Source organism: Tiliqua scincoides, chromosome 4, assembly GCF_035046505.1.
Source record: "Tiliqua scincoides isolate rTilSci1 chromosome 4, rTilSci1.hap2, whole genome shotgun sequence".
In the NCBI taxonomy this organism is placed as follows: domain Eukaryota; kingdom Metazoa; phylum Chordata; class Lepidosauria; order Squamata; family Scincidae; genus Tiliqua; species Tiliqua scincoides.
Genome location: NC_089824.1, coordinates 3,524,728 through 3,535,745, shown reverse-complemented (window position 1 = coordinate 3,535,745; position 11,018 = coordinate 3,524,728). Strand labels below are relative to the sequence as shown.

Genomic DNA, 11,018 nt, shown 5'->3' with positions numbered 1-11,018 from the left:
CACTTTCCTCAAGCTGTCCACCAGCACCCCAAGATCTCTCTCCTGATCCCACAGATAGCCTATAGCCTATATGTGAAATTTTGATTTTTTTTTTGCCCCAATGTGCATCACTTTACTTACTTTGAAGTGCATCTGCCACTTTGCTTCCAGTTTCCCCAGTTTGGACAGATCCTTCTGGAGCTCTTCACAATCAATTCTGGATTCTTGATTTGTGTTCTTAAAGCATCATTCATAATTTGAGCTCTGGAATTGGTCTGATTGGGGAGGACACAATTGTTTCTACCTCTGAATCCAAGCCATTCAGGGAAAGATGTTGCTGAGTGATTTTGCATGTGTGCCTGAATAAGTCTGCATGATGGGTCTCCAATAATATCTTAGCTTTATTCAATTCAGTGCTAACCTCTGGCTTTTGCTTGGTTTGACTGTTTCATACTGCTATACCCAAATGGGTATTCTTTGCATTTTGACCTGGACGGTAGCTAAATGAGAACAAACAAAAACTGGGAGGTAAGAGAAACAACCTGCTATTCCTCCGGTATCTTTCTGTTTGTAAGAGTCAAACTTTCTTCTGACTGCCTCCCCTGTTTTAAGCCAGAAAGGACTAGAATACCATTTGCTTATTGCAAAACCAACATCCCTGAAAATAAAGATAAATCTCTGAATCCACACAACCCAAAGAAATCAATTTTCAGTCAGCATTTTTAATTCCAGTTAAGAATCCTCAGTGAAAAATATACACTCCACATAAAGGGGGGGGGGTAGGATATGAAACAAGAAAAGTATCAATTGTCTGGATTTCTTGGGGTGATTTTTTCCCCCTTTGGATGGGGTTTGCATTCTTGACTTCATGGTGGCGCTAAAGAGAAATGGACATTCAGCCCAATGCTGCGCATATTTACTCACCAGTCTCACTGGGTTCAGCACTGCAGACTTAACAACCAGGGACGAGTGCAAAATTAATGTAAACAAGTTAGTTATTGTTTCATTCTTGCTGCAGCGCTTGCCTGTGTATCGCGCCCAGGTTTCTACAAGAACAGCAACTCTAGAAGACAGCACAGGGACCTTCCAAGCTAAACATCCCTTCCAGGAGTGAGAGCCCACATTTATTTATTTATTTATTTATTAGATTTGTATTCCACCTTTCTCCCCAAAGGGCACCCAAGGCGGCTGAAACATCAACTGTTTCTTCCAGTGTGCATTCTAGAAGAAGCCAGTGCACTCTATGTCTGGTCCCGGTTATCTCCCTGGTCAGCCCCCCTCCCCTCGTTCCAAGTGTTCTTGGGTAGACAGTTCCTTGTTAAAAAAGACGCTTGTGCCCATGTAGTCATCCTCCATTAAGACAAATACGATGTGTCATTCGAAATAGCAAGCCCTGAGGTGCTTACTCATGAGTAGGTGCACTGGCAGATTGGCAAAGTGGAGTGTTTACCCATTTGCAATTCCGTGATGAAGGGCTCCAGCATATTCTTTTGAGCAAGTGGTTGGTCCATTTGCTCATGAGTAGATCTGAGTTCTGGGAGGAGGGCTCAGCCTGCTCTACCAAGCAGCGGGCTGAAGCCCTCCCTGCTAGATTGGACAGACTACTCATGAGTAATTCCAGGTTGGCACTTTATATATACATGGCTGTCTGTGTTCAGAGCAGCATGGGAATATTCTGGGGGAAACAGGATAGGCTACCCCCCCTTGACTACTAAAGAACTCCAAGTTGGTAGATACTGGTTAGGTATTTGTACACGCAGCTTTGCACTAAACAGGGTTTGGGCTTCTCTTTGAAGGAGACATCCATCGTAAAGTCCCCATCACAGTTTGGTCTGAAAGATGTAGAATAAACTGGCCAAGACGCCCACTGCCAGCATCAGCGAGCTGCTTTTCACACTGATGGCTCCACTCGTGTTGCACAAGCTGGTATCACAGCACTTGACAGAGAAAGCCATGATGCCAAGATCTAGTCCTGCTTGGGGGCAGACTGCAGAGCACCCCTTGCTGATAGACTGTTTGTGGTTGTCACCTGGAAAATGAAGGAAAGCAAGACAGAAGGGTGAATTCCTGACATTTGCCCATTCGCTTTTCAGGAGTAGCTTGTTCAATCAGAGGTCGAGGTTATTGTGTCTCTTTGGATTGCCAACTGTTCTCCTTCAAACAACCTGAGCCACTCTTGTGCTCAGCTATAGCCTGCAGGTCAGATCTGGTTCAAAATCTTGAGGCATTGGGGGCAATGGAATGGAACCCCCCACCTTGCAACTTATTTCACACCAACACTGCTGCTTTTAAACATCAACAACATTATTTGCTGTTCGTGGCAGCCCCTGGGAGGCAACAGTTCTCCCCATAATTGCTTCTTGGAATAGTACTCTGTGGGCCTAATCCTATCCAATTTTCAATTGCCGGTGCAGCTGTGCCAATGGGGCATGCACTGCATCCCGTGGTGGGGACACCGTCTCGGAGGCCTCCTCGGTATGGGAACATTTGTTTCCTTACCACGGGGCTGCATTGTGGCTGCACCAGTGCTGGAAAGTCGGATAGAATTGGGCCCTGTGATGGCAGAGAACCACATGAAGGGGTGACAGTTGAATGCCCTGTATTGTCCACTGTTTTTGCCTTCTTCCTGTATTTTTGGACACTCTAAACTCTGTAGAAACTCCTGTGCAAGTTCAGAAGCCCAAGAGGTTGCCGGGACATCCTTTGCAAGCAGCTTCTGTGCTTTGACTGCTTGAAACTTCAACAAGTGCATGTTTTGTGGACTGGGGCCCTTCTCACTGTCTGGAACAGCTACCCTCCTTCAAGATCGGCAGGTGGCTGCCATTGGGAAGCCAAACCTGCCTGTCAAGGTAAAAGGGTGGGATGGAAAGGCAGGTGGGCTCCACTCCTCCAGTCAGGTAACTTATCAACAACTGACACAACATCCAAGCACACAGGACTTTGGGGTGGGGGGGGGTGTTCTGCCCAGTTCTCCCACTGACACCTAATTCTGGTACATGGAAGTACCCCCACTTGTTCTCCAGTGAATGCAGAGGACCAGGATTCCTTCCAATGTTGAGTTGCAAAAATATCTAGAAGTATCGCCAGGAGAAGTACAAGGAACAGAAGTGAAGCAAGAAAAAAATGACTGGCAGTGGGACCCCCATGAGGAGGAAAGAATCAAGCTGGACTTGGTCAGCAGGTAAAGGACCAGGAGAAGACATGTACAGTTACAGCAGTCAGATGTAATCTTCTGGGGGGGTGGAGGAGTTAAAAGGTTAGAGAAGGAAGATTGGGAAGAGGGTATGAGCAAGAGTCACAGAGTTAATAAAAAGGGAAGCCTTAGGATGTGGGGAAGAGGAGAGGAGTTAGATCTTGTACGTAAAGTAGTTGATTAAAGTATATGGGATAGCTGACATATATGGGGTGGGACATTACAAGAAATGGGCTTTAGAAATGGGCTGTGTCAGATGCAATGGAGGGCACCAGGATGCAGGTCTCTTGTTATCAGGTGTGCTCCCTGGGGCATTTGGTGGGCCGCTGTGAGATACAGGAAGCTGGACTAGATGGGCCTATGGCCTGATCCAGTGGGGCTGTTCTTATGTTCTTAACAAGAGAATATGAAGAAATTAAGGCTACAATCATATCCACACTTTCCTAGGAATAAGCCGTATTGACTATAATGGGGCTTACTTCTGAGTAGACATGCATAGAATTGAGCTCTGAGTGATTAAATGAATTGAATTAATCGCCAAATGAATATCTTAGGGTGAATATAGGTTTCTTTTTAAGTAATTTGATACTAAGTGTATTTTTTAGAAAAGTGTAATAAAAAATCTTTTAATGAAATATAAAAACACATATTTTAATTTGAGGCTTGACATGAAGAAGAAATAAGTGTTTATTTTTATATTTTACACATGTATTTGGAACTATATAAAATGAAATGTAGATACTAGATATGAAGATAGGTGTATTTGTATAGATATAGTGATTTTTCTCAAGGATGAATGTTGTTTTCTTAAGAATGTTTCTTTATAGGTCTTTTTTTCTAAAAAAAATATACAAACATTGAATTTTATGTTATATGGTAAATATTTGTAATAGGGAAAATTATAAAAAATAAAAGTATTTAGTCACTTCAAAATTGCTGTAATTTAAGGATGTACTTCTATATGTCTGATTGTTTTTGGGCGCAATCCTAACCAACTTTCTAGCACTGGCATAGCTGTGCCAGTGGGGCATATTCTGCATCCTGCAGTTGGGTGGCATTCATGGAGGCCTCCTCAAGGTAAAGCAATGTTTGTTCCCTTACTTTGGAGTTGCATTGCCCTTATGTCAGTGCTAAAAAGTTGATTAGGGTTGTGGCCTTTGTTTTGTTTTGTCTTAAATAAAAACAAAAAATTCTTTTAGTATCCTCATAGCTCCATCAGCTGGGTGTTAAGAGTTACTGCATCCATTTGAAGAAACACTTTCTTTGTGCTTTACAGACAAATTCAGTCATTTTCCCTCATTCTGCTTCTACTTTTCTGTCCCTCTTCCTTTCCCTCAATTTGTTTATTTCCCATTTCTTTTGAACTTTTAATGAACTAGCTCCAATTTGACTCTTTGCCTATCTACTCCATGTTCACCATTAATATGGTGGATTGTCACATCTCTTTGCCCGGCAGGTGTTTCTGTGGGCCTGACTTCTAATAAGAACCTCTGCAGTTCAGTGCTCACCTGGGAGGGGGGGGGTTTACCCAGATGGCCCCCCTCTGCCTGGTCTCTGCAGCCTGAGATAGCAGCAGCAGATACAAACTGCCAAGGTTCTTGCTAGGTCCAAGAGGACAAACCTGCAAGTTGTTTAGCTGATCACTCATGTCAGGATAACACAAGAGAACAGTATCACCTGGTCTGGAGAGGTTGACTTTCAATCTTCAAATGGATGTATGAACATGTTAGATGGAGAGTGTGAGGAGATATAATGGCACAACTTGTCTATGTGGGGGGGGGGGGGAGAAAGAGATTAAAACACAGAATTGGTGAGCAAGAGGGGTTAGCAAAATTCTCCTTTCGCCTGCATTTTTCTCCTAAAACCCTTTCACCCAGCTACTTTTCTCCTTCAGGAATGACTTCTTGTCACAGAGCTCCACTGGAAGAAAAATAACTGGAAGAAATTTGGGGGAGAAAAGCTCAAACAGCCCCTCTCTCTTCTGCATGTTCAGGGTCTGCTTTGAATATCCCTTCAACACACTCACATACACACACACTCCTTCAGAGGGAACAAATTCTAGATCTGCCACCGTCTCATCTAGTAGTGTGGCTCTTGGGGGCAGGAGCTCGTTCTCAGATTTTCATCCCTGGAGCTCAAGGCAGCAGAGATGGAGTGATCCCATTTTATTCCCACAACAACCCTGCAAAGTAGATGAAAGACAGCAAGTGTCCCAAGGCACACAATGACCTCTAAGTGGCTGAATGAAGCTGTGAGCCCAGTTATCTGGTCCAAATGAGGGGGCGCTTGGGTGGCTTTTTTGTAACAAACTCCAAAACAATACAAACATTGTGTCCCAAGCAAAGTCAGCTCAAAGACTTTCTTGAAACAAATGTATTGGTCTTGAAGGTGCCACATCTCCCATTGTTTTTGCTGGAGTATTAGCAATCCCCATCTTTTGAAGGCACTGCGCGAGGCAGCCAAGAGGTTGCCTGCCTGCCTGGCAAAGGAGATTCTAGATGATTCACCAGCTATGGGCGTAAGAAATCTTGGGCAATTATCTCAGTACACTGCTCGGATTACAAATGGTACTTGTGTGGGTTAATTCCCTCTCTCTTTCACCACCACCACCACCACCACTTTTACAGGTAACACCGCAGAACGGGCGGTCAGGGGTGTCAAACATAAGACCCATGGGCTGGATGTGGCTACTGGAAGCCCCTGGGCTCTCCCAGCGCCACCATCAGCTGCTCTCAGCTACTAAGCTGTGCTGAGGAGTCACTGCCAAAAGGGAAGCCCACATGATAATTCTGCTCTCCTATATCTTGAAAATATGGTCAAGATTTGCTTATTTTCTCTTCTGCCACCTGCAGCTAGAACAGTTCCTTCGTGAGATAAAAGTGCTTATTTCTGATCATGACCTGCTTAATGACATCACTTCTGGCCACCAGCAGGCATCAGGAATGCTATTCAACCGGTTGTATTAAATGAGTTTGACGCCCCTGTGCTAGCACTTCCCAAACATCCCAAGGAGCTGCTTGGCCTGTGCTCAGCTTACAAGGCCACACAGGCCTGGTCTGGAGTTCCCCTTAGAAGTGTAGCCAGAGGAGGTCAGTGCAGTAAGTACTGCAGGAACCGCAATGCGCCATGTCAGCGGCCGCACCCACTTACTCTCAGAGCCATTCTGGGCAGTGATGGCAACGTGCAGGTGTTCCTTTCAGCACATGCATGTTGCCATCGCTGCCCGGAATAGCTCCAGCGCATTCAGGAGGGGCAGCTTACACAGTGCACTGCACCTGCCCCCCTCCAGCTATGCTATTGATTCCCCTGCCATTCTCCAGTGAGTGGATCCAAGAATGCTTATACTGCACAAATGCTTACCAACGCCTCCCCCCAGATACTTGGTGATGCAGTACTTGTCCGTTTCGGCACATGTTTTAATGCTCAGGCAATTCCAGTTGGCGTCGACGTTGTCACAGGAGAAGCACATCAGGGAGGACACTGCAAGAGGGAGGAGGCCAAGAACACTCTTGTGAGACAGGAGAACGAATCCAATGCCTAGCCTGGGCTCAGGGCTTGGCAGAAGGCCAGCCATCAGGTCTGCAGATTGCTAGAAGATCAAATCACCGCTTCCCCCACCCCTTTTGGCAGGGAAACTACGGCTGTGCTTGCCGTTTCTTTGTGGAAACCTGCATTCAATGAAGCCTTGTTTGAAACTGGTGAACGCTGCTGCCCCAGTGTGTGTCCCAGCCAGAATCAAGCAGGCGTTGTGCCCAGACTGCTCTTTGAGGGTGCCCAAAACAAGCATGCCATGCCTTCATTTCATCAGCAGACACCTCCCGGCAGTAGCAGCTGTTAGCAGGTGTTTATTGTGCATACCTCAAAAGAGGAACTTAATGAATGCCTGTGTCAGCCAAGCCAGAGTTTGGGGAGAGAATAACAGCTGCAAAGGTTGCATGATCTGAGAAGTGCAATGCACAGAGAACTGAGCAGAGTGAGCCTGTGGGACACGAAGCGTATAATTAGTCTGTGGAACTCCTTGCCACAGGAAGTCGTGACGGCATCTTGCCTAGATGCCTTTAAGAGGGGATTGGACAAATTTCCAAAGGAAAAGTTCATCATGGGTTACAAGTCATGGTAAGTATGTGCAAGTTCTTGGTTTTAGAGGCAGGCTGCCTCTGATTGCCAGATGCAGGGGAGGGCACCAGGACACAGGTTGTGTCTTGTGTGCTCCCTGATGCATTTGGTGGGCCACTGTGAGATACAGGAAGCTGGACTAGATGGGTCTTTGGCCTGATCCAGCAGGGCTCTTCTTATGTTCTTATGCTTTGTTTAATTGTACAGCTGGGGCAGGGGAGGGTCTTTCTCCCATGTGCAAAGCTGAAGTTTAGCTTTGAGCCAGACCACTGGTCTCCTTTGCCTGCTCTGATGGACTGCAGCACTCCAGACACAGAGAGGTCTTTCTCCTCACTGATCTGTTAGCCAGAGATGCCCCCCAAGACCCAACCTGGGACCTTCTACACGTGCTCTACCACCAAGCTGTGGGTCTTCACCCTGGTCAGGGCCCAATCCTATCCAATTGTCCAGTGCCGGTGCAGCAGTGCCAATGGGGCATACACTGCTTCCTGTGGTGGGGAGTCAGTCACGGAGGCCTCCTCAAGGTAAGGGAATGTTTGTGCCATTATCTCAGGGCTGCACTGAGGTTGCAACGGAGCTGGAAAGTTGGATAGGATTGGGCCCTCAGTCTGCCAGCTAACCCTGTGTGAGGATCAGGGCCAGCCCAAGACCTCCCTGTGCTTGAGGCTGCAGGCCAAATGCTGCCCCCACTCACTCAATGATGTGGCGGCCTCTGCTCCTCCCATGCTCCAATGTGCCAGCTGAGCACTCTCCTCCACATTTCTCTTCCGCTCTGGGCCCCTCTTCCTTTTCCAGTCCAGGGAGTAGAAGGAGAAGGAGGGACAGTGGAGGCAGGCAGGGATGGACACCCCGCACCAATCTGCTGCCTGAGACGGCCAGTTAGCCTTGTGGAGGGGCTGGCCTTGGGGAGTCTCTCTGGATGAGCATTTAAAATGGATCAGCATTGAAACTGTGCCCACGTATTTTTAGGTTTGCATGGAAAAGAGGCATGTGTGCCTAAAACTATAGACAGTGTGGCTGTGTGAATGCATGGTGTCAGAGCTGGCTTTGCTTCTGCGCAATGGGTGAAAATGTCTCAATCGGAGGCGTGTTTTGGGTTTGTTCCTTTGACAAACAGCTCAGACTATAAGTGCCAATGCCCAGCTGGGCCTTGAAGGAGGCCCTCCCACTGCCAGTTCTGCTGATCTCTGAGTGGGCATGACAAAACAACCCAAAAATCTTAAATCAAACTACCTTGCTAAAAAGAGAAGGTGTCCAAAAGTCCAAGATACTCCCCTTCTGATTAAATATTTTGCAGGATATCCTTAAAGTATGATATTAAAAGGTACATTTGCAAATCATTCTCTAAACAGTGTAGGTTACAGTTGTCTCTTTACAACCACACAGGGTGTAATCGACAGAGGTGGAGGGTTTTTCCATCCAGTTCTCAGTTTTAAGGACTCCACCTTTCTCTTCCTCTCTGGGTCCCTCTCCCTTTTCCAATCCAGGGAGGGCCCAGCCTTTGGGGGTCTCTCTAGATGAGAGCGGTTGGCCCTGCTCACTTTCTGGGCACGCACAGACCCACCTGTTTGAACAGAGCCCCCAAGGCAATGCTGAGAGCCCCTCAGCCCTGTCTGGAAAAGGCTGCATCATTCTGTGAACTACATTCTGAAGCGCTCTTTTTGTTTCCAGCCAACCCAGTTTGGGCACACAGACAAAGAGCGTGTGCTGTGGGAATGCCGGCTTGGTTAGCTCCAGCTGGGGCAGCCGCCATCACACACCCGCTTCTCTGCTAGGAGGAGAGTTTGCCCACAGAGGAAAATCAGTCTCACCGCAGAAACCTTTTTTTTTCCCTGTGCCTCATTTCTCTTAACTAGGAATGGATGTTCATTAATCCCCTCCTCTTCTCCAGGCACAAAGGGAAGTCCAGAGCTAGGAGCAAAAGGTGTTTTTCTGCACACCAAAGGCAGCAGCTCTATTTGCTTAAGGCTGGGTCAGCCCCAGTGATATCTCAAGTGGGAGGGATATGTGAAGCTTGTTTTTCAGAGCAGGGCTGGAGGTGCCTTGACCCACGTTCCCCAGAGCTTGCCTCTGGACATTGCTCCCCTCCTTGTTGCTCTTCTCCTCGGTCAAACTCCAGACCCAAAAGCAGTCACAGTTGGGGTGGGAAGAAGCACTTTGGGGTAGAGGCCTCAAGGCAATGAATGGGGGGTACTGGGCAGGTTCAGCTCCCTTCACCTGAACAACCCCCCTTTCGCTCTAGAACAGGGGTGTCAAACACAAGGTCCGGGGGTCGGATGTGGCCCCCCGGAAGCTTTTTATCCGGCCCTCAGGCTCTCGGCTGCTGTTAGAGCTGAAATGGCAGCCCATGTGAAAATTGGGCTTTCCCAAATCTTGAAATACAGCCAAGATTTGTGTACTTTCTCTTCTGTCGTTTGCAGTTAATGAGTCTCTACATGAGAACAGGGTCTGATTTCTGGCCATTAGCTGCTTAACGATGTCACTTGCTGCTTAGTGACATCACTTCTGGCCCTCAGCTGGAGCCCTGAACGCTACCTTTGGCCCCCTGTATGAAACGAGTTTGACACCCCTGCTCTAGAACGTCAGCCTCCACCAGCCTCCCTGTTCTGCGACAGATCCAGCTGAACAACCATCACCAGTCATTGGAGCTTCTACAAAAAGGAGACCCATTTGCTGCAGATTCTGGGTGGCAGTGAGAGGGGGGGGAGAAGTGGGGGTGGGCAAGATCAGGGGAGGAAGCAGCACAGTCAAGAACCAGACCTGGAACCTGCCCTGGGGGTTGCATCAAGGGCAGCACTGATGGGGGGGGGGACATGCCAGGTGCCAAGTCCCCTGCAGCATCAGTGCCAGCAGGTGCCCAGCGGGGGGGGGGGGATTACAGCCCAAGCCCATGCAGGTCTACTCAGAAGTAAGTCCCATTGTGTTCAGTGGGGTCTACTCCCAGGCAAGCGTGCACAGGGTTGCGGCCAGCAGCCTTACCTCTCTCCACGCAGAGGAGGGCGGCCAGCAGCGCTGCGAAGGAAGCCTTCATCCTTGGGCTGTGCTGAAGGTCCCAGGCGGAGTTTCCGCGGAGCTCCCGCCGGGCGCGGTATAAGGGCTGCTGGCTGCGGAGCAGGGGAGGGGCCGGGGAGGGACGGAGGGAGGGGGAGGGCTGTCAGGCGCTCGCAGCGCGGCTGCCAGTGGCGTAGCCAGAGGGGGGGCAAAGCACCAGGTTTGGCAGGGAGCCTCAGCGCGCCGTGCCAGCGACCCCTCCCCTTCGGAGCCATGCCAGGCGAGTGCCTCCCTCCTGCACCCCCCACCCAGAGTGGCTCTGAAGGGGAGGGGCCCCTGCCAAACCTAGTGCTTTGCCACCCCTCTGGCTACGCCACTGCCGCACGCCCAAATGCAGCGCCCCCCCCCCACTTCTCGTACCCCGCAGCGACCACCCACTGGTGACACCAGGCAAGCCAGCCATGAGCTGCAGGAGTAGGAGGGGGGGAGAGCAAGGGGCTGGTCCCTTAGCAGCAGCGGCTGAATTGAGATGCAGCCCCCGTGCCACTGCGGTTGCCAAGATGAACAGACGCTCTCAATGGCCTCCCTCTCTCCAACTCAAAGGGAAGCGGGCAGCCCTCCAAGCCTGGCACTGGCTGGCGCTCCAGAAGGAACCACAAGGTGGATCTTTCCAGGTTTTGTTCAGGCAGAGAGAGAGACGCTCTGCCAAGGTGGATCAGGCCTTTCCCAGCAGCCAAAA

The 11,018-nt window shown here is 49.0% G+C and overlaps 1 protein-coding gene across 1 annotated transcript; it reads right to left on the bottom strand.

The window, feature by feature from the left end:
- Positions 1–697: 697 nt before the first annotated feature.
- On the bottom strand, positions 698–10,389 carry LOC136649419 (lymphocyte antigen 6E-like). Its single transcript, XM_066626019.1, has 3 exons — positions 10,268–10,389; positions 6,533–6,652; positions 698–2,008 (listed from the first exon to the last, which is right to left on the bottom strand). The coding sequence occupies exons 1-3, from the start codon at positions 10,317–10,319 to the stop codon at positions 1,800–1,802; spliced, it is 381 nt and encodes a 126-aa protein (XP_066482116.1). The 5' UTR covers positions 10,320–10,389; the 3' UTR covers positions 698–1,799.
- Between the last annotated feature and the right edge of the window lie 629 nt (positions 10,390–11,018).